The sequence below is a fragment of the Oncorhynchus gorbuscha genome, unplaced genomic scaffold, assembly GCF_021184085.1.
Source record: "Oncorhynchus gorbuscha isolate QuinsamMale2020 ecotype Even-year unplaced genomic scaffold, OgorEven_v1.0 Un_scaffold_736, whole genome shotgun sequence".
Taxonomy (NCBI): Eukaryota; Metazoa; Chordata; class Actinopteri; order Salmoniformes; family Salmonidae; genus Oncorhynchus; species Oncorhynchus gorbuscha.
The window spans coordinates 226,980-251,837 of record NW_025745784.1 but is presented as its reverse complement, the minus strand read 5'-3'; the positions used below and the strand labels follow the sequence as shown (position 1 = coordinate 251,837).

Sequence of the window (24,858 nt, the reverse complement as noted above, 5' to 3'; positions counted from 1 at the left end):
GTATGATTCTGTCTGATACGTACCTTAGAGACGGTATGATTCTGTCTGATACGTACCTCAGAGATGGTATATGATTCTGTCTGATACGTACCTCAGAGATGGTATATGATTCTGTCTGATACGTACCTCAGAGACGGTATGATATGATTCTGTCTGATACGTACCTCAGAGACGGTATGATATGATTCTGTCTGATACGTACCTCAGAGACGGTATGATTCTGTCTGATACGTACCTCAGAGACGGTATGATATGATTCTGTCTGATACGTACCTCAGAGACGGTATGATATGATTCTGTCTGATACGTACCTCAGAGACGGTATGATATGATTCTGTCTGATACGTACCTTAGAGATGGTATGATATGATTCTGTCTGATACGTACCTCAGAGACGATATGATTCTGTCTGATACGTACCTCAGAGACGGTATGATTCTGTCTGATACGTACCTCAGAGACTGTATGATTCTGTCTGATACGTACCTCAGAGACGGTATGATATGATTCTGTCTGATACGTACCTCAGAGACGGTATGATATGATTCTGTCTGATACGTACCTCAGAGACGGTATGATTCTGTCTGATACGTACCTTAGAGACGGTATGATATGATTCTGTCTGATACGTACCTCAGAGACGGTATGGTATGATTCTGTCTGATACGTACCTCAGAGACGGTATGATTCTGTCTGATACGTACCTCAGAGACGGTATGATATGATTCAAATCAAAAATCAAATCAAATCAAATTTTATTTGTCACATACACATGGTTAGCAGATGTTAATGCGAGTGTAGCGAAATGCTTGTGCTTCTAGTTCCGACAATGCAGTGATAACCAACAAGTAATCTAACTAACAATTCCAAAAAAAACTACTGTCTTATACACAGTGTAAGGGGATAAGGAACATGTACATAAGGATATATGAATGAGTGATGGTACAGAGCAGCATACAGTAGATGGTATCGAGTACAGTATATACATATGAGATGAGTGTGTAGACAAAGTAAACAAAGTGGCATAGTTAAAGTGGCTAGTGATACATGTGTTACATAAGGATGCAGTCGATGTTGTAGAGTACAGTATATACATATGCATATGAGATGAATAATGTAGGGTAAGTAACATTATATAAGGTAGCATTGTTTAAAGTGGCTAGTGATATATTTACATAATTTCCATCAATTCCCATTATTAAAATGGCTGGAGTTGGGTCAGTGTCAATGACAGTGTGTTGGCAGCAGCCACTCAATGTTAGTGGTGGCTATTTAACAGTCTGATGGCCTTGAGATAGAAGCTGTTTTTCAGTCTCTCGGTCCCAGCTTTGATGCACCTGTACTGACCTCGCCTTCTGGATGATAGCGGGGTGAACAGGCAGTGGTTCGGGTGGTTGATGTCCTTGATGATCTTTATGGCCTTCCTGTAACAACGGGTGGTGTAGGTGTCCTGGAGGGCAGGTAGTTTGCCCCCGGTGATGCGTTGTGCAGTCCTCACTACCCTCTGGAGTGCCTTACGGTTGAGGGCGGAGCAGTTGCCGTACCAGGCGGTGATACAGCCCGCCAGGATGCTCTCGATTGTGCATCTGTAGAAGTTTGTGAGTGCTTTTGGTGACAAGCCAAATTTTTTCAGCCTCCTGAGGTTGAATAGGCGCTGCTGCGCCTTCTTCACGATGCTGTCAGTGTGAGTGGACCAATTCAGTTTGTCTGTGATGTGTATGCCGAGGAACTTAAAACTAGCTACCCTCTCCACTACTGTTCCATCGATGTGGATAGGGGGGTGTTCCCTCTGCTGTTTCCTGAAGTCCACAATCATCTCCTTAGTTTTGTTGACGTTGAGTGTGAGGTTATTTTCCTGACACCACACTCCAAGGGCCCTCACCTCCTCCCTGTAGGCCGTCTCGTCGTTGTTGGTAATCAAGCCTACCACTGTTGTGTCGTCCGCAAACTTGATGATTGAGTTGGAGGCGTGCGTGGCCACGCAGTCGTGGGTGAACAGGGAGTACAGGAGAGGGCTCAGAACGCACCTTAGAGACGTACCTTAGAGACGGTATGATATGATTCTGTCTGATACGTACCTTAGAGACGGTATGATATGATTCTGTCTGATACGTACCTCAGAGACGGTATGATATGATTCTGTCTGATACGTACCTCAGAGACGGTATGATATGATTCTGTCTGATACGTACCTCAGAGACGGTATGGTATGATTCTGTCTGATACGTACCTTAGAGACGGTATGATATGATTCTGTCTGATACGTACCTCAGAGACGGTATGATATGATTCTGTCTGATACGTACCTCAGAGACGGTATGGTATGATTCTGTCTGATACGTACCTTAGAGACGGTATGATATGATTCTGTCTGATACGTACCTCAGAGACGGTATGATATGATTCTGTCTGATACGTACCTCAGAGACGGTATGGTATGATTCTGTCTGATACGTACCTTAGAGACGGTATGATATGATTCTGTCTGATACGTACCTTAGAGACGGTATGATTCTGTCTGATACGTACCTTAGAGACGGTATGATATGATTCTGTCTGATACGTACCTTAGAGACGGTATGATATGATTCTGTCTGATACGTACCTCAGAGACGGTATGATATGATTCTGTCTGATACATACCTTAGAGACGGTATGATATGATTCTGTCTGATACGTACCTCAGAGACGGTATGATTCTGTCTGATACGTACCTCAGAGACGGTATGATATGATTCTGTCTGATACATACCTCAGAGATGGTATGATATGATTCTGTCTGATACGTACCTCAGAGACGGTATGATATGATTCTGTCTGATACAGTTGCCAGAAGTTTACATACACTTGGGTTGGATTCATTAAAACTAGTTTTTCAAACACTCCACAAATATCTTGCTAACAAGTCGGTTAGGACATCTACTTTGTGCATGACACAAGTAATTTCTCCAACAACTGTTTACAGACAGATTATTTCACTTATAATTCACTGTATCACAATTCCAGTGGGTCAGAAGTTTACATACACTAAGTTGACTGTGCCTTTAAACAGCTTGGAAAATTAGAGAAAATTATGTAATGGCTTTAGAAGCTTCTGATAGACTAATTGACATCATTTGAGTCAGTTGGAGGTGTACCTGTGGATGTATTTCAAGACCTACCTTCAAACTCAGTGCCTCTGCATGACATCATGGGAAAATCAAAAGGAATCAGCCAAGACCTCAGAAAGAAAATTGTAGACCTCCACAAGTCTGGTTCATCATTGGGAGCAATTTCAAAATGCCTGAAGGTACCATGTTCATCTGTACAAACAAGTATAAACACCATGGGACCACGCAGCCGTCATACCGCTCAGGAAGGAGACTCGTTCTGTCTCCTGGAGTACTTTGGTGCGAAAAGTGCAAATCATTCCCAGAACAACAGCAAAGGACCTTGTGAAGATGCTGGAGGAAACAGGTACAAAAGTCTCTATATCCACAGTAAAACAAGTCCTATATTGACAAACTGAAAGGTCGCTCAGCAACGAAGAGACCACTGCTCCAAAACCACCATTAAAAAAAGCCAGACTACGATTTGCAACTGCACATGGAGACAAAGATCATACATTTTGGAGAAATGTCCTCTGGTCTGATGATAAAATAGAACTGTTTGGCCAAAATGACCACGGTTATGTTTGGAGGAAATAGGCGCACGCTTGCAAGCCGAAGAACACCATCCCAACCGTGAAGCACGGGGGTGGCAGCATCATGTTGTGGGGGTGCTTTGCTGCAGGAGGGACTGGTGCACTTCACGAAATGGATGGCATCATGAGGAAGGAAAAATATGTGGATATATTGAAGCAGCATCTCAAGACGTGTGTTGGAGATTTTCCAGTCATCTGGTGATTTTCAGTAACCTATACTGTTGTCTTTGAAGTAGAACGAATCAACAGAATGAAGTCTGAGCCCATGTGAGATCAACATGGAATTGACCATTGGACACGTAAAGAACAGAACCTAAGCAGAATCTGTGTAGATGAGGTTAACTAACAAGATGTGACAGGTCTGGGCCATATCATATCAAGCATACTTCCAAAGTTGTGGCAAAATGGTTTAAGGACAACAAAGTCAAGGTATTGGAGTGGCCATCACAAAGTCCTGACCTCAATCCTATAGAACATTTGTGGGCAGAACTGAAAAAGCGTGTGCGAGCAAGGAGGCCTACAAACCTGACTCAGTTACACCTGCTCTGTTAGGAGGAATGGGCCAAAATTCACCAAACTTACTATGGGAAGCTTGTGGAAGGCTACCCAAAATGTTTGACCCAAGTTAAACTATTTAAAGGCAATGCTACCAAATACTAATTGAGTGTATGTAAACTTCTGACTCACTGGGAATGTGATGAAAGAAATACAAGCTGAAATAAATCATTCTCTCTCTACGATTATTCTGACATTTCACATTCTTATAATAAAGTGGTGATCCTAACTGACCTAAAACTGGGAATTTTTACTAGGATTAAATGTCAGGAATTGTGAAAAACTGAGTTTAAATGTATTTGGCTAAGGTGTATGTAAACTTCCGACTTCAACTGTATATCTTTGTTTATTAATGTGTGTATCTATGGTAACATGTATATCTCTGTTTAATGTGTGTATATCTATGGTAACATGTATATCTCTGTTTGTGTGTGTATCTATGTTAACATGTATATCTCCGTTTAATTTGTATATCTCTGTTTAATGTGTGTGTATCTATGTTAACATGTATATCTCTGTTTAATGTGTGTGTATCTATGTCAACATGTATATCTCCGTTTAATTTGTATATCTCTGTTTAATGTGTGTGTATCTATGTTAACATGTATATCTCTGTTTAATGTGTGTGTATCTATGTTAACATGTATATCTCCGTTTAATTTGTATATCTCTGTTTAATGTGTGTGTATCTATGTTAACATGTATATCTCTGTTTAATGTGTGTGTATCTATGTCAACATGTATATCTCTGTTTGTATGTGTATCTATATTAACGTGTATATCTCTGTCTCCCCCAGGTACACACCACGGCCCGACGCTGTGGGCGGGGACAAACTCAGGGAGTGTGTATGCTTACGCGTTGGAGGTCCCGGGTGTGGGGTCGGGCCGTGGACGGCCGGGGGGTGAGGGGAGCGGGTGTGTGGAGGCCGTGTTGGGGAAAGAGATCCAGCTGATGCATAGGGCTCCGGTCGTGTCCGTCTGCGTTCTGGACGGCCGGGGGAAACCGTTACCAGAACCTTACCAAGCCTCTCTGGACCTGGCTACTGCTCCAGACATGGCGAACCCACACTCTGTCCTCATCGCTTCAGAGGAACAACTCAAGGTACACACCTGTTGGGAATTACCTGTCAGTCAGGTATTCAGTCTCTCTAAGGTCAGTGTTGACAGGTGTGTTGTGTTGACAGGTGTGTTGTGTTGACAGGTGTATTGTGTTGACAGCTATATTGTGTTGACAGGTATATTGTGTTGATAGGTATATTGTGTTGACAGGTGTTGACAGGTGTCAACAGGTGTATTGTGTTGACAGGTGTATTGTGTTGACAGGTGTATTGGGTTGACAGGTGTAATGTGTTGACAGGTATATTGTGTTGACAGGTATATTGTGTTGACAGGTATATTGTGTTGACAGGTATATTGTGTTGATAGGTATATTGTGTTGACAGGTATATTGTGTTGACAGGTGTATTGTGTTGACAGGTATGTTGTGTTGACAGGTGTTCAGTGTTGACAGGTAGATTGTGTTGACAGGTGTTCAGTGTTGACAGGTGTATTGTGTTGACAGGTGTATTGTGTTGACAGGTGTATTGTGTTGACAGGTATATTGTGTTGACAGGTATATTGTGTTGACAGGTGTATTGTGTTGACAGGTATATTGTGTTGACAGTTATATTGTGTTGACAGGTGTTCAGTGTTGACAGGTATTTTGTGTTGACAGGTGTATTGTGTTGACAGGTGTATTGTGTTGACAGGTGTGTTGGGTTGACAGGTATATTGGGTTGACAGGTATATTGGGTTGACAGGTGTTCAGTGTTGACAGGTATATTGGGTTGACAGGTGTAATGTGTTGACAGGTATATTGGGTTGACAGGTGTAATGTGTTGACAGATCTATTATGTTGACAGGTGTATTGTGTTGACAGGTATTTTGTGTTGACAGGTATATTGTGTTGACAGGTGTATTGTGTCGACAGGTATATTGTGTTGACAGGTGTGTTGTGTCGACAGGTATATTGGGTTGACAGGTATATTGGGTTGACAGGTATATTGGGTTGACAGGTATATTGGGTTGACAGGTATATTGGGTTGACAGGTATATTGGGTTGACAGGTATATTGGGTTGACAGGTATATTGGGTTGACAGGTATATTGGGTTGACAGGTGTATTGTGTTGACAGGTGTATTGTGTTGACAGGTGTATTGTGTTGACAGGTGTTCAGTGTTGACAGGTATATTGTGTTGACAGGTGTATTGTGTTGACAGGTGTATTGTGTCGACAGGTATATTGTGTTGACAGGTGTGTTGTGTTGACAGGTATATTGGGTTGACAGGTATATTGTGTTGACAGGTGTATTGTGTCGACAGGTATATTGTGTTGACAGGTGTATTGTGTTGACAGGTGTATTGTGTTGATAGGTATATTGTGTTGACAGGTATATTGGGTTGACAGATATTTTGGGTTGACAGGTGTTCAGTGTTGACAGGTGTTCAGTGTTGACAGGTGTATTGTGTTGACAGGTGTATTGTGTTGACAGGTGTTCAGTGTTGACAGGTGTTCAGTGTTGACAGGTATATTGTGTTGACAGGTGTATTGTGTTGACAGGTATGTTGTGTTGACAGGTATTTTGTGTTGACAGGTGTTCAGTGTTGACAGGTATAATGTGTTGACAGGTATAATGTGTTGACAGGTGTATTGTGTTGACAGGTGTATTGTGTTGACAGGTGTATTGTGTTGACAGGTGTTCAGTGTTGACAGGTGTTCAGTGTTGACAGGTATATTGTGTTGACAGATATATTGTGTTGACAGGTATATTGTGTTGACAGATATGTTTTGTTGACAGGTATATTGTGTTGACAGGTATATTGTGTTGACAGGTATGTTTTGTTGACAGGTATGTTTTGTTGACAGGTATATTGTGTTGACAGGTATATTGTGTTGACAGGTGTATTGTGTTGACAGGTATATTGTGTTGACAGGTATATTGTGTTGACAGGTGTTCAGTGTTGACAGGTGTTCAGTGTTGACAGGTGTTCAGTGTTGACAGGTGTATTGTGTTGACAGGTGTATTGTGTTGACAGGTGTATTGTGTTGACAGGTGTATTGTGTTGACAGGTGTATTGTGTTGACAGGTATGTTGTGTTGACAGGTATGTTGTGTTGACAGGTATATTGTGTTGACAGGTATATTGTGTTGACAGGTATATTGTGTTGACAGGTATATTGTGTTGACAGGTATATTGTGTTGACAGGTGTATTGTGTTGACAGGTGTTTACAGGTATATTGTGTTGACAGGTATATTGTGTTGACAGGTATTTTGTGTTGACAGGTGTTGACAGGTATGTTGTGTTGACAGGTATGTTGTGTTGACAGGTATGTTGTGTTGACAGGTATATTGTGTTGACAGGTATATTGTGTTGACAGGTATATTGTGTTGACAGGTGTATTGTGTTGACAGGTATATTGTGTTGACAGGTATATTGTGTTGACAGGTGTAATGTGTTGACAGGTGTATTGTGTTGACAGGTATATTGTGTGGACAGGTATATTGTGTGGACAGGTATATTGTGTTGACAGATATATTGTGTTGACAGGTGTTGACAGGTATGTTGTGTTGACAGGTGTATTGTGTTGACAGGTGTATTGTGTTGACAGGTGTATTGTGTTGACAGGTGTATTGTGTTGACAGGTGTATTGTGTTGACAGGTGTATTGTGTTGACAGCTATATTGTGTTGACAGCTATATTGTGTTGACAGGTGTATTGTGTTGACAGGTGTATTGTGTTGACAGGTGTATTGTGTTGACAGGTGTATTGTGTTGACAGGTGTATTGTGTTGTGTTGACAGGTGTATTGTGTTGACAGGTGTATTGTGTTGACAGGTGTATTGTGTTGACAGGTGTATTGTGTTGACAGGTGTGTTGTGTTGACAGGTGTGTTGTGTTGACAGGTGTGTTGTATTGTGTTGACAGGTGTATTGTGTTGACAGGTGTATTGTGTTGACAGGTGTATTGTGTTGACAGGTGTGTTGTGTTGACAGGTGTGTTGTGTTGACAGGTGTGTTGTATTGTGTTGACAGGTGTATTGTGTTGACAGGTGTATTGTGTTGACAGGTGTATTGTGTTGACAGGTGTATTGTGTTGACAGGTGTATTGTGTTGACAAGTGTATTGTGTTGACAGGTGTGTTGTGTTGACAGGTGTATTGTGTTGACAGGTGTATTGTGTTGACAAGTGTATTGTGTTGACAGGTGTGTTGTGTTGACAGGTGTATTGTGTTGACAGGTGTATTGTGTTGACAGGTGTATTGTGTTGACAGGTGTATTGTGTTGACAGGTGTGTTGTATTGTGTTGACAGGTGTATTGTGTTGACAGGTGTATTGTGTTGACAGGTGTATTGTGTTGACAGGTGTATTGTGTTGACAGGTGTATTGTGTTGACAGGTGTATTGTGTTGACAGGTGTATTGTGTTGACAGGTGTTCAGTCTTCCTAAGGTCGGTGCGAAGACCAAGTTCAAGCTGACGGCTCATGAGGGTTGTCGTGTGCGGAGGGTTTCCATGGTGACTGTGTGTTCCACAGCCCAGGAGGACTACAGTGAGACCAGTCTGGTCTGTCTGACCAACCTTGGAGACCTGCACCTGTTTAACGTACCTGCCCTCCGGCCACAGGTAGGGGGGGGGGGGGTGTACCTGTTTAACGTACCTGCCCTCCGGCCACAGGTAGGGGGGGTGTACCTGTTTAACGTACCTGCCCTACGGCCACAGGTAGGGGGGTGTACCTGTTTAACGTACCTGCCCTACGGCCACAGGTAGGGGGGGGTGTACCTGTTTAACGTACCTGCCCTCCGGCCACAGGTAGGGGGGTGTACCTGTTTAACGTACCTGCCCTACGGCCACAGGTAGGGGGGTGTACCTGTTCAACGAACCTGCCCTACGGCCACAGGTAGGGGGGGTGTGTACAGTGTGTGTGTGTTGCAGTGTGTGTGTGTTGCAGTGTGTGTGTGTTGCAGTGTGTGTTAACCTCTGTCTCTGTCTGTAGGTACGTTATGACTGTATCCGTAAAGAGGACATCAGTGGCATCGCTTCCTGTGTCTTCACAAGGAACGGGCAGGGTGAGAACACACACGCACACGCACACACACACACACAGACACACACACACACACACACACACACACACACACACAGACACACGCACACACACACAGACACACACACACACACACACACACACACACACACACACACACACACACACACACACACACACACACACACACACACACACACACACACACACACACACACACACACACACACACACACACACACACACACCTGATCTCTCTGTGTGTGTAGGGTTCTACCTGATCTCTCTGTGTGTAGGGTTCTACCTGATCTCTCTGTGTGTGTAGGGTTCTACCTGATCTCTCTGTGTGTGTAGGGTTCTACCTGATCTCTCTCTCTGTGTGTAGGGTTCTACCTGATCTCTCTCTCTGTGTGTAGGGTTCTACCTGATCTCTCTGTGTGTGTAGGGTTCTACCTGATCTCTCTGTGTGTAGGGTTCTACCTGATCTCTCTGAGCGTGTAGGGTTCTACCTGATCTCTCTCTGTGTGTGTAGGGTTCTACCTGATCTCTCTCTCTGTGTGTAGGGTTCTACCTGATCTCTCTGTGTGTGTAGGGTTCTACCTGATCTCTCTGTGTGTAGGGTTCTACCTGATCTCTCTGTGTGTAGGGTTCTACCTGATCTCTCTGTGTGTAGGGTTCTACCTGATCTCTCTGTGTGTAGGGTTCTACCTGATCTCTCTGTGTGTGTAGGGTTCTACCTGATCTCTCTGTGTGTAGGGTTCTACCTGATCTCTCTGTGTGTGTAGGGTTCTACCTGAGCTCTCTCTCTCTCTCTGTGTGTGTAGGGTTCTACCTGATCTCTCTCTCTGTGTGTAGGGTTCTACCTGAGCTCTCTCTCTGTGTGTAGGATTCTACCTGAGCTCTCTCTCTCTCTCTGTGTGTGTAGGGTTCTACCTGATCTCTCTGTGTGTGTAGGGTTCTACCTGATCTCTCTGTGTGTAGGGTTCTACCTGATCTCTCTGTGTGTAGGGTTCTACCTGATCTCTCTCTCTGTGTGTAGGGTTCTACCTGATCTCTCTGTGTGTGTAGGGTTCTACCTGATCTCTCTGTGTGTGTAGGGTTCTACCTGATCTCTCTGTGTGTAGGGTTCTACCTGATCTCTCTCTCTGTGTGTGTAGGGTTCTACCTGATCTCTCTCTCTGTGTGTGTAGGGTTCTACCTGATCTCTCTCTCTGTGTGTAGGGTTCTACCTGATCTCTCCATCAGAGTACCAGCGTTTCTCCCTGTCAGCTAAAGTCATCACAGAACCTCTGTGTACTGTGGAGCTGGAGAGACCTCTGGAGACCAGGTCACTACACACTAACACCAGGTCACTACACACACTAACACCAGGTCACTACACACTAACACCAGGTCACTACACACACTAACACCAGGTCACTACACACTAACACCAGGTCACTACACACTAACACCAGGTCACTACACACTAACATCAGGTCACTACACACACTAACACCAGGTCACTACACACTAACACCAGGTCACTACACACACTAACACCAGGTCACTACACACTAACACCAGGTCACTACACACTAACACCAGGTCACTACACACTAACACCAGGTCACTACACACACTAACACCAGGTCACTACACACACTAACACCAGGTCACTACACACACTAACACCAGGTCACTACACACTAACACCAGGTCACTACACACTAACACCAGGTCACTACACACTAACACCAGGTCACTACACACTAACACCAGGTCACTACACACTAACACCAGGTCACTACACACACTAACACCAGGTCACTACACACACTAACACCAGGTCACTACGCACTAACACCAGGTCACTACGCACTAACACCAGGTCACTACGCACTAACACCAGGTCACTACGCACTAACACCAGGTCACTACGCACTAACACCAGGTCACTACGCACTAACACCAGGTCACTACGCACTAACACCAGGTCACTACGCACTAACACCAGGTCACTACGCACTAACACCAGGTCACTACGCACTAACACCAGGTCACTACGCACTAACACCAGGTCACTACGCACTAACACCAGGTCACTACGCACTAACACCAGGTCACTACGCACTAACACCAGGTCACTACGCACTAACACCAGGTCACTACGCACTAACACCAGGTCACTACGCACTAACACCAGGTCACTACGCACTAACACCAGGTCACTACGCACTAACACCAGGTCACTACGCACTAACACCAGGTCACTACGCACTAACACCAGGTCACTACGCACACTAACACCAGGTCACTACGCACACTAACACCAGGTCACTACACACACTAACACCAGGTCACTACACACACTAACACCAGGTCACTACACACACTAACACCAGGTCACTACACACACTAACACCAGGTCACTACACACACTAACACCAGGTCACTACACACACTAACACCAGGTCACTACACACACTAACACCAGGTCACTACACACACTAACACCAGGTCACTACACACACTAACACCAGGTCACTACACACACTAACACCAGGTCACTACACACACTAACACCAGGTCACTACACACACTAACACCAGGTCACTACACACTAACACCAGGTCACTACACACACCAGGTCACTACACCAGGTCACTACACACTAACACCAGGTCACTACACACTAACACCAGGTCACTACACACACTAACACCAGGTCACTACACACACTAACACCAGGTCACTACACACACTAACACCAGGTCACTACACAAACTAACACCAGGTCACTACACACACTAACACCAGGTCACTACACACACTAACACCAGGTCACTACACACACTAACACCAGGTCACTACACACACTAACACCAGGTCACTACACACACTAACACCAGGTCACTACACACACTAACACCAGGTCACTACACACTAACACCAGGTCACTACACACACTAACACCAGGTCACTACACACTAACACCAGGTCACTACACACTAACATCAGGTCACTACACACTAACACCAGGTCACTACACACTAACACCAGGTCACTACACACTAACACCAGGTCACTACACACTAACACCAGGTCACTACACACTAACACCAGGTCACTACACACTAACATCAGGTCACTACACACTAACACCAGGTCACTACACACACTAACACCAGGTCACACACACTAACACCAGGTCACTACACACTAACACCAGGTCACTACACACACTAACACCAGGTCACTACACACACTAACACGAGGTCACTACACACTAACACCAGGTCACTACACACACTAACATCAGGTCACTACACACACTAACACCAGGTCACTACACACTAACATCAGGTCACTACACACACTAACACCAGGTCACTACACACACTAACACCAGGTCACTACACACTAACACCAGGTCACTACACACACTAACACCAGGTCACTACACACACTAACACCAGGTCACTACACACTAACACCAGGTCACTACACACACTAACACCAGGTCACTACACACACTAACACCAGGTCACTACACACAACACCAGGTAACACCAGGTCACTACACACTCAACACCAGGTCACTACACACTAACACCAGGTCACTACACACTAACACCAGGTCACTACACACTAACACCAGGTCACTACACACTAACACCAGGTCACTACACACTAACACCAGGTCACTACACACTAACACCAGGTCACTACACACTAACACCAGGTCACTACACACTAACACCAGGTCACTACACACACTAACACCAGGTCACTACACACACTAACACCAGGTCACTACACACTAACACCAGGTCACTACACACTAACACCAGGTCACTACACACTAACACCAGGTCACTACACACACTAACACCAGGTCACTACACACACTAACACCAGGTCACTACACACACTAACACCAGGTCACTACACACACTAACACCAGGTCACTACACACACTAACACCAGGTCACTACACACTAACACCAGGTCACTACACACTAACACCAGGTCACTACACACTAACACCAGGTCACTACACACTAACACCAGGTCACTACACACACTAACACCAGGTCACTACACACTAACACCAGGTCACTACACACTAACACCAGGTCACTACACACTAACACCAGGTCACTACACACTAACACCAGGTCACTACACACTAACACCAGGTCACTACACACTAACACCAGGTCACTACACACTAACACCAGGTCACTACACACTAACACCAGGTCGCCATTGTTTCCTGGACCGACAGAAGGCTCCTCAAGCCTTGTAAAATCATTCAATTTAGCTTCCTCATTAAGATCAAGATGCTCAATTTTAATGTATTTATCCTTTATTTAACTAGGCAAGTCAGTTAATTAAGAACAAATTCTTATTTTCAATGCCTAGGAACAGTGGGTTAACTGCCTTGTTCAGGGGCAGAACGACAGATTTTTACCTTGTCAGCTCGGGGATTTGATCTAGAAACCTTTGCGGTTACTGGTCCAACGCGCTAACCACTAGGCTACGCCGCCCCAGTATCAACAACACAGTGAGCTACTGCTCTGATGCTGTTCTTTGTCTCCATAGCGACGACGCAGCCATGCCTCTCCGGGCCAACGGAACTCACTGGAACCAGGCTGAAGGTACGTGGAATGCTTCTCATTGGTCCTTCTGCTAATGTAACGGATGTGAAACGGCTAGCTTAGTTAGCGGTGCGCGCTAAATAGCGTTTCAATCGGTTACGTCACTTGCTCTGAGACCTTGAAGTAGTGGTTCCCCTTGCTCTGCAAGGGACGCGGCTTTTGTGGAGCGATGGGTAACGATGCTTCGTGGGTGACTGTTGTTGATGTGTGCAGAAGGTCCCTGAGGGGACGGTCTAAAGTTATACTGTTACACTAACAGTTACTAGCTGGCTGTCAACCGATCCCCTTTCACATTGCCTCAGTCTGACCTCTAACCCCTGACCCCCAGGGTTAACCGAGGACCCCCAGTGTGGCCTGTCCTCCCCGCCTCCCCTCTCCCCTCTGGACTCCCCCCTTAGTATGGCTGACGTCAGCCTGGACACCACCGGAGAACTCACTGTAGAGGACGTCAGGGACTTCCTCACGTAAGATATTACAATAACATGTCATTTAACAGACGTTCTTATCCAGAGACTCAGTTACAATAACATGTCATTTAACAGACGTTCTTATCCAGAGACTCAGTTACATTAACATGTTAGTCATTTAACAGACGTTCTTATCCAGAGACTCAGTTACATTAACATGTTAGTCATTTAACAGACGTTCTTATCCAGAGACTCAGTTACATTAACATGTTAGTCATTTAACAGACGTTCTTATCCAGAGACTCAGTTACATTAACATGTTAGTCATTTAACAGACGTTCTTATCCAGAAACTCAGTTACATTAACATGTTAGTCATTTAACAGACGTTCTTATCCAGAGACTCAGTTACATTAACATGTTAGTCATTTAACAGACGTTCTTATCCAGAGAGACTCAGTTACATTAACATGTTAGTCATTTAACAGACGTTCTTATCCAGAGACTCAGTTACATTAACATGTTAGTCATTTAACAGACGTTCTTATCCAGAGACTCAGTTACATTAACATGTTAGTCATTTAACAGACGTTCTTATCCAGAGACTCAGTTACATTAACATGTTAGTCATTTAACAGACGTTCTTATCCAGAGACTCAGTTACATTAACATGTTAGTCATTTAACAGACGTTCTTATCCAGAGAGACTCAGTTACATTAACATGTTAGTCATTTAACAGACGTTCTTATCCAGAGACTCAGTTACATGTTAGTCATTTAACAGAATCATCCCAGACTCAGGCCTGGTCTGTCTCTAGTGTTATAACATCCCTGACTAAGACATGGTCTGTCTCTAGTGTTATAACAGCATCATCCCTGACTAAGGTCTGGTCTGTCTCTAGTGTTATAACATCCCTGACTAAGGCCTGGTCTGTCTCTAGTGTTATAACAGCCCTGACTCAGGCCTGGTCTGTCTCTAGTGTTATAACATCCTTGACTAAGGCCTGGTCTGTCTCTAGTGTTATAACATCCTTGACTAAGGCCTGGTCTGTCTCTAGTGTTATAACATCATCATCCCTGACTAAGGCCTGGTCTGTCTCTAGTGTTATAACATCCCTGACTCAGGCCTGGTCTGTCTCTAGTGTTATAACATCCTTGACTAAGGCCTGGTCTGTCTCTAGTGTTATAACATCCTTGACTAAGGCCTGGTCTGTCTCTAGTGTTATAACATCCCAGACTAAGGCCTGGTCTGTCTCTAGACTAAGCCTGGTCTGTCTCTAGTGTTATAACATCCCTGACTAAGGCCTGGTCTGTCTCTAGTGTTATAACATCCCTCCTGGTCTGTCTCTGACATCCTACTAAGGCCTGGTCTGTCTCTAGTGTTATAACAGCCCTGACTCAGGCCTGGTCTGTCTCTAGTGTTATAACATCCTTGACTAAGGCCTGGTCTGTCTCTAGTGTTATAACATCCTTGACTAAGGCCTGGTCTGTCTCTAGTGTTATAACATCCCTGACTAAGGCCTGGTCTGTCTCTAGTGTTATAACATCCTTGACTAAGGCCTGGTCTGTCTCTAGTGTTATAACATCCCTGACTAAGGCCTGGTCTGTCTCTAGTGTTATAACATCCTTGACTAAGGCCTGGTCTGTCTCTAGTGTTATAACATCCTTGACTAAGGCCTGGTCTGTCTCTAGTGTTATAACATCCCTGACTAAGGCCTGGTCTGTCTCTAGTGTTATAACATCCCTGACTAAGGCCTGGTCTGTCTCTAGTGTTATAACATCCTTGACTAAGGCCTGGTCTGTCTCTAGTGTTATAACATCCTTGACTAAGGCCTGGTCTGTCTCTAGTGTTATAACATCCTTGACTAAGGCCTGGTCTGTCTCTAGTGTTATAACAGCATCATCCTTGACTAAGGCCTGGTCTGTCTCTAGTGTTATAACATCCCTGACTAAGGCCTGGTCTGTCTCTAGTGTTATAACATCCCTGACTAAGGCCTGGTCTGTCTCTAGTGTTATAACAGCATCATCCTTGACTAAGGCCTGGTCTGTCTCTAGTGTTATAACATCCTTGACTAAGGCCTGGTCTGTCTCTAGTGTTATAACATCCCTGACTAAGGCCTGGTCTGTCTCTAGTGTTATATCATCCTTGACTAAGGCCTGGTCTGTCTCTAGTGTTATAACATCCCTGACTAAGGCCTGGTCTGTCTCTAGTGTTATAACATCCTTGACTAAGGCCTGGTCTGTCTCTAGTGTTATAACATCCCTGACTAAGGCCTGGTCTGTCTCTAGTGTTATAACATCCTTGACTAAGGCCTGGTCTGTCTCTAGTGTTATAACATCCTTGACTAAGGCCTGGTCTGTCTCTAGTGTTATAACAGCATCATCCCTGACTAAGGCCTGGTCTGTCTCTAGTGTTATAACAGCATCATCCCTGACTAAGGCCTGGTCTGTCTCTAGTGTTATAACATCCTTGACTAAGGCCTGGTCTGTCTCTAGTGTTATAACAGCATCATCCCAGACTAAGGCCTGGTCTGTCTCTAGTGTTATAACATCCTTGACTAAGGCCTGGTCTGTCTCTAGTGTTATAACATCCCTGACTAAGGCCTGGTCTGTCTCTAGTGTTATAACAGCATCATCCCAGACTAAGGCCTGGTCTGTCTCTAGTGTTATAACATCCTTGACTAAGGCCTGGTCTGTCTCTAGTGTTATAACATCCCAGACTAAGGCCTGGTCTGTCTCTAGTGTTATAACATCCCTGACTAAGGCCTGGTCTGTCTCTAGTGTTATAACATCCTTGACTAAGGCCTGGTCTGTCTCTAGTGTTATAACATCCTTGACTAAGGCCTGGTCTGTCTCTAGTGTTATAACATCCCTGACTAAGGCCTGGTCTGTCTCTAGTGTTATAACATCCTTGACTAAGGCCTGGTCTGTCTCTAGTGTTATAACATCCTTGACTAAGGCCTGGTCTGTCTCTAGTGTTATAACAGCATCATCCCTGACTAAGGCCTGGTCTGTCTCTAGTGTTATAACATCCCTGACTAAGGCCTGGTCTGTCTCTAGTGTTATAACATCCTTGACTAAGGCCTGGTCTGTCTCTAGTGTTATAACATCCTTGACTAAGGCCTGGTCTGTCTCTAGTGTTATAACAGCATCATCCCTGACTAAGGCCTGGTCTGTCTCTAGTGTTATAACATCCTTGACTAAGGCCTGGTCTGTCTCTAGTGTTATAACATCCTTGACTAAGGCCTGGTCTGTCTCTAGTGTTATAACAGCATCATCCCTGACTAAGGCCTGGTCTGTCTCTAGTGTTATAACAGCATCATCCCTGACTAAGGCCTGGTCTGTCTCTAGTGTTATAACATCCCTGACTAAGGCCTGGTCTGTCTCTAGTGTTATAACATCCTTGACTAAGGCCTGGTCTGTCTCTAGTGTTATAACATCCCTGACTAAGGCCTGGTCTGTCTCTAGTGTTATAACAGCATCATCCCTGACTAAGGCCTGGTCTGTCTCTAGTGTTATAACAGCATCATCCCTGACTAAGGCCTGGTCTGTCTCTAGTGTTATAACATCCTTGACTAAGGCCTGGTCTGTCTCTAGTGTTATAACAGCATCATCCCTGACTAAGGCCTGGTCTGTCTCTAGTGTTATAACATCCTTGACTAAGGCCTGGTCTGTCTCTAGTGTTATAACAGCATCATCCCTGACTAAGGCCTGGTCTGTCTCTAGTGTTATAACATCCTTGACTAAGGCCTGGTCTGTCTCTAGTGTTATAACAGCCCTGACTAAGGCCTGGTCTGTCTCTAGTGTTATAACATCCCTGACTAAGGCCTGGTCTGTCTCTAGTGTTATAACAGCATCATCCCTGACTAAGGCCTGGTCTGTCTCTAGTGTTATAACAGCATCATCCCTGACTAAGGCCTGGTCTGTCTCTAGTGTTATAACATCCCTGACTAAGGCCTGGTCTGTCTCTAGTGTTATAACAGCCCTGACTCAGGCCTGGTCTGTCTCTAGTGTTATAACATCCCTGACTAAGGCCTGGTCTGTCTCTAGTGTTATAACATCCCTGACTAAGGCCTGGTCTGTCTCTAGTGTTATAACATCCCTGACTAAGGCCTGGTCTGTCTCTAGTGTTATAACATCCTTGACTAAGGCCTGGTCTGTCTCTAGTGTTATAACATCCCAGACTAAGGCCTGGTCTGTCTCTAGTGTTATAACATCCCTGACTAAGGCCTGGTCTGTCTCTAGTGTTATAACATCCTTGACTAAGGCCTGGTCTGTCTCTAGTGTTATAACATCCCTGACTAAGGCCTGGTCTGTCTCTAGTGTTATAACATCCCTGACTAAGGCCTGGTCTGTCTCTAGTGTTATAACATCCCAGACTAAGGCCTGGTCTGTCTCTAGTGTTATAACATCCCTGACTAAGGCCTGGTCTGTCTCTAGTGTTATAACATCCTTGACTAAGGCCTGGTCTGTCTCTAGTGTTATAACATCCCTGACTAAGGCCTGGTCTGTCTCTAGTGTTATAACATCCTTGACTAAGGCCTGGTCTGTCTCTAGTGTTATAACATCCCTGACTAAGGCCTGGTCTGTCTCTAGTGTTATAACATCCTTGACTAAGGCCTGGTCTGTCTCTAGTGTTATAACATCCCTGACTAAGGCCTGGTCTGTCTCTAGTGTTATAACATCCTTGACTAAGGCCTGGTCTGTCTCTAGTGTTATAACAGCATCATCCCTGACTAAGGCCTGGTCTGTCTCTAGTGTTATAACAGCATCATCCCTGACTAAGGCCTGGTCTGTCTCTAGTGTTATAACATCCTTGACTAAGGCCTGGTCTGTCTCTAGTGTTATAACAGCCCTGACTAAGGTCTGGTCTGTCTCTAGTGTTATAACAGCATCATCCCTGACTAAGGCCTGGTCTGTCTCTAGTGTTATAACAGCATCATCCCTGACTAAGGCCTGGTCTGTCTCTAGTGTTATAACATCCTTGACTAAGGCCTGGTCTGTCTCTAGTGTTATAACATCCTTGACTAAGGCCTGGTCTGTCTCTAGTGTTATAACATCCTGACTAAGGCCTGGTCTGTCTCTAGTGTTATAACAGCATCATCCCTGACTAAGGCCTGGTCTGTCTCTAGTGTTATAACATCCTTGACTAAGGCCTGGTCTGTCTCTAGTGTTATAACATCCTTGACTAAGGCCTGGTCTGTCTCTAGTGTTATAACATCCCTGACTCAGGCCTGGTCTGTCTCTAGTGTTATAACATCCTTGACTAAGGCCTGGTCTGTCTCTAGTGTTATAACATCCCTGACTCAGGCCTGGTCTGTCTCTAGTGTTATAACATCCTTGACTAAGGCCTGGTCTGTCTCTAGTGTTATAACAGCATCATCCCTGACTAAGGCCTGGTCTGTCTCTAGTGTTATAACAGCATCATCCCTGACTAAGGCCTGGTCTGTCTCTAGTGTTATAACATCCTTGACTAAGGCCTGGTCTGTCTCTAGTGTTATAACATCCCTGACTAAGGCCTGGTCTGTCTCATGGAAAAGTGTTCTCTCACATCCAACTATATCAACATTTTTAATTGGCTTGTACAGACTTTGAACCGGATGTAATCACGGCCACCTGGTGAGGTTAGCATAGGGCTAAATGTGCCAGGTTATGTAATGGGAACAGCTAGCGTAGGGCTAAATGTGACAGATTATGTAATGGGAACAGCTAGCGTAGGGCTAAATGTGCCAGATTATGTAATGGGAACAGCTAGCGTAGGGCTAAATGTGCCAGATTATGTAATGGGAACAGCTAGCATAGGGCTAAATGTGCCTGGTTATGTAATGGGAACAGCTAGCGTAGGGCTAAATGTGCCAGGTTATGTAATGGGAACAGCTAGCATAGGGCTAAATGTGCCAGGTTATGTAATGGGAACAGCTAGCGTAGGGCTAAATGTGCCAGATTATGTAATGGGAACAGCCAGCGTACGGCTAAATGTGCCTGGTTATGTAATGGGAACAGCTAACGTAGGGCTAAATGTGCCAGAATATGTCATGGGAACAGCTAGCGTAGTGCTAAATGTGCCAGATTATGTCATGGGAACAGCTAGCGTAGGGCTAAATGTGCCTGGTTATGTAATGGGAACAGCTAGCGTAGGGCTAAATGTACCTGGTTATGTAATGGGAACAGCTAGCGTAGGGCTAAATGTGCCTGGTTATGTAATGGGAACAGCTAGCGTAGGGCTAAATGTGCCAGATTATGTAATGGGAACAGCCAGCGTACGGCTAAATGTGCCTGGTTATGTAATGGGAACAGCTAACGTAGGGCTAAATGTGCCTGGTTATGTAATGGGAACAGCTAGCATAGGGCTAAATGTGCCAGATTATGTAATGGGAACAGCCAGCGTACGGCTAAATGTGCCTGGTTATGTAATGGGAACAGCTAACGTAGGGCTAAATGTGCCTGGTTATGTAATGGGAACAGCTAGCATAGGGCTAAATGTGCCAGATTATGTCATGGGAACAGCTAGCGTAGGGCTAAATGTGCCTGGTTATGTAATGGGAACAGCTAGCATAAGGCTAGATGTGCCAGATTATGTAATGGGAACAGCTAGCGTAGGGCTGAATGTGCCAGATTATGTAATGGGAACAGCTAGCGTAGGACTAAATGTGCCAGGTTATGTAATGGGAACAGCTAGCATAAGGCTAGATGTGCCTGGTTATGTAATGGGCACAGCTAGCATGTAGCCTTTGATCACATGCGTCTGTGTCAATGATTTTAATTGGCTGATGCTTAAATGTAAACTTGCTCTAATATTCGGTCATTTTATTCGTGTGTGTGTGTGTGTGTGTGTGTGTGTGTGTGTGTGTGTGTGTGTGTGTGTGTGTGTGTGTGTGTGTGTGTGTGTGTGTGTGTGTGTGTGTGTGTGTGTGTGTGTGTAGTTCCGTGGACGAGGTAGAGAATAACTTGAGGAACATCACAGAGGAGGACGGATGCTCTCTAGGAGTCCTGATCACCTGACCAGGTAACAACACACACTACTACACTACACACACCACTACACTACACACGTTATACACACACTACTACACACACTACACTATACACGTTATACACACACTACTACACTACACACATTATACATACACTACACACGTTATACACACTACTACACTACACTACACACGTTATACACACACTACTACACTACACACATTATACATACACTACACACGTTATACACACACTACTACACACACTACACTACACACGTTATACACACACTACTACACACACTACACTATACACGTTATACACACACCACTACACTACACACACTACTACACTACACACGTTATACACACATTACTACACTACACACGTTATACACACACTACTACACCATACACACCACTACACTATACACGTTATACACACACTACTACACTATACACGTTATACACACACCACTACACTACACACGTTATACACACACCACTATACACGTTATACACACACTACTACACTATACACGTTATACACACACTACTACACTATACACGTTATACACACACTACTACACTATACACGTTATACACACACCACTACACTACACACGTTATACACACACTACTACACTACACACGTTATACACACACCACTACACTACACACGTTATACACACACTACTACACTACACAAGTTATACACACACTACTACACTACACACGTTATACACACACCACTACACACGTTATAGACACACTACTACACTATACACGTTATACACACACTACTACACTATACACGTTATACACACACCACTACACACATTATAGACACACTACTACACTACACACGTTATACACACACCACTACACACGTTATAGACACACTACTACACTATACACGTTATACACACACTACTACACTATACACGTTATACACACACCACTACACACGTTATAGACACACTACTACACTACACACATTATACACACACTACTACACTATACACACCACTACACTATACACGTTATACACACACTACTACACTACACACGTTATACACACACCACTACACTACACACGTTATACACACACCACTACACTACACATGTTATACACACACTACTACACTACACACGTTATACACACACACACCACTACACTACACACGTTATACACACACTACTACACTACACACGTTATACACACACTACTACACTATACATGTTATACACGCACTACTACACTATACACGTTATACACACACACCACTACACTACACATGTTATACACACACTACTACACTACACACGTTATATACACACACCACTACACTATACACACCACTACCCCCTACCCCAGGGTTCTCCTCGTTATACCCCCTACCCCAGGGTTCTCCTCGTTATACCCCCTACCCCAGGGTTCTCCTCGTTATACCCCCTACCCCAGGGTTCTCCTCGTTATACCCCCTACCCCAGGGTTCTCCTCGTTATACCCCCCTACCCCAGGGTTCCCCTCGTTATACCCCCCTACCCCAGGGTTCCCCTCGTTATACCCCCTACCCCAGGGTTCTCCTCGTTATACCCCCTACCCCCAGGGTTCTCCTCGTTATCCCCCTACCCCAGGGTTCTCCTCGTTATACCCCTACCCCAGGGTTCTCCTCGTTATACCCCCTACCCCAGGGTTCTCCTCGTTATACCCCCTACCCCAGGGTTCTCCTCGTTATACCCCCCACCCCAGGGTTCCCCTCGTTATACCCCCTACCCCAGAGTTCTCCTCGTTATACCCCGTACCCCAGGGTTCTCCTCGTTATACCCCGTACCCCAGGGTTCTCCTCGTTATACCCCGTACCCCAGGGTTCTCCTCGTTATACCCCGTACCCCAGGGTTCTCCTCGTTATACACCCAACCCCAGGGTTCTCCTCGTTATACCCAGGGTTCTCCTCATTATACCCCCTACCCCAGGGTTCTCCTCATTATGCCCCCTACCCCAGGGTTCTCCTCATTATGCCCCCTACCCCAGGGTTCTCCTCGTTATACCCCCTACCCCAGGGTTCTCCTCATTATACCCCCTACCCCAGGGTCTCCTCATTATACCCCCTACCCCAGGGTTCTCCTCATTATACCCCCTACCCCAGGGTTCTCCTCGTTATACCCCCCTACCCCAGGGTTGTCCTCATTATACCCCCCTACCCCAGGGTTCTCCTCATTATATCCCCCTACCCCAGGGTTCTCCTCGTTTCGACCTACTATAGATGTCTGTCTGACCACCAGGTCTGCTGTGTTGTGGGAGGATCTGGACTACAGACAGACATCATGTGATGCTACCTGCCACTCCTCCTCCTCTCATCCCCCCATCACGGCCTTCCAGTCCTGGGGTTGTTGGACTGACCATGTGACCACTTCGGCTACTGAGGAAATGACTGAAGAACGTCATGATGAACTGTTATCTAACCACTAACACACTACACCTTGTCAACACGTTGGGATGGACCTCTTCTTCATCCCTCCTCTTACTCCCTCCCTCCATCCCTCCTCTATCCCTACTTCATCTCTCCTCTATCCCTACTTCATCCATCCCTCCTCTTACTCCATCCCTCCATCCCTCCTCTATCCCTACTTCATCTCTCCTCTATCCCTACTTCATCCATCCCTCCTCTATCCCTACTTTGTCCCTCCTCCATCCCTCCCTCCTCTATCCCTACTTTGTCCCTCCTCCATCCCTCCCTCCATCCATCCCTCCTTCATCCATCCCTCCTCTTACTCCCTCCCTCCTCTTACTCCCTCCCTTCATCCCTCCTCTATCCCTCCCTCCTCTATCCCTCCCTCCATCCCTCCCTCCTCTATCCCTCCCTCCCTCCTTCCTCTATCCCTCCCTCCCTCCCTCCTCTATCCCTCCATCCCTCCTCTATCCCTCCATCCCTCCTCTATCCCTCCTCCATCCCTCCTCTATCCTTACTTCATCCCTCCTCTATCCCTACTTTGTCCCTCCTCCATCCCTCCTCTATCCCTCCCTCCATCCCTCCTCTATCCCTCCTCTATCCCTCCCTCCATCCCTCCTCTATCCCTCATCCCTCCTCTATCCCTCCCTCCCTCCTCTATCCCTCCCTCCACCATCCATCCCCCTCCCTCCTCTATCCCTCCCTCCCTCCTCTATCGCTCCCTCCCTCCTCTATCGCTCCCTCCCTCCTCTATCCCTCCCTCCCTCCTCTATCCCTCCCTCCATCTCTCCTCTATCCCTCCCTCCCTCCCTCCTCTATCCCTCCATCCCTCCTCTATCCCTCCCTCTATCCCTCCCTCTATCCCTCCCTCCATCCCTCCTCTATCCCTCATCCCTCCTCTATCCCTCCTTCCCTCCCTCTCTCCTCTGTCCCTCCCTCCATCTCTCCTCTATCCCTCCCTCCATCCCTCCTCTATCCCTCCCCTCCCTCCCTCCCCCTCCCTCCCTCCTCCCTCCATCCCTCCCCCTCCCTCCTCTATCCCTCCCTCCATCTCTCAGCCTT

General features: G+C 45.5%; 1 protein-coding gene across 1 annotated transcript in view; it reads left to right on the top strand.

Moving 5' to 3' along the window:
• llgl1 (LLGL scribble cell polarity complex component 1) overlaps window positions 1-23,975 on the top strand; it is a 125,644-nt gene extending 101,669 nt beyond the window's left edge. The window contains exons 18-25 of the mRNA XM_046335387.1: window positions 5,035-5,339; window positions 8,705-8,896; window positions 9,267-9,339; window positions 10,539-10,665; window positions 13,905-13,960; window positions 14,289-14,424; window positions 21,290-21,372; window positions 23,630-23,975. Coding sequence (XP_046191343.1) covers window positions 5,035-5,339; window positions 8,705-8,896; window positions 9,267-9,339; window positions 10,539-10,665; window positions 13,905-13,960; window positions 14,289-14,424; window positions 21,290-21,368 — 968 coding nt within the window. The 3' untranslated portion in view covers window positions 21,369-21,372; window positions 23,630-23,975. The remainder of the gene's footprint in view (window positions 1-5,034; window positions 5,340-8,704; window positions 8,897-9,266; window positions 9,340-10,538; window positions 10,666-13,904; window positions 13,961-14,288; window positions 14,425-21,289; window positions 21,373-23,629) is intronic.
• Window positions 23,976-24,858: the final 883 nt, after the last annotated feature.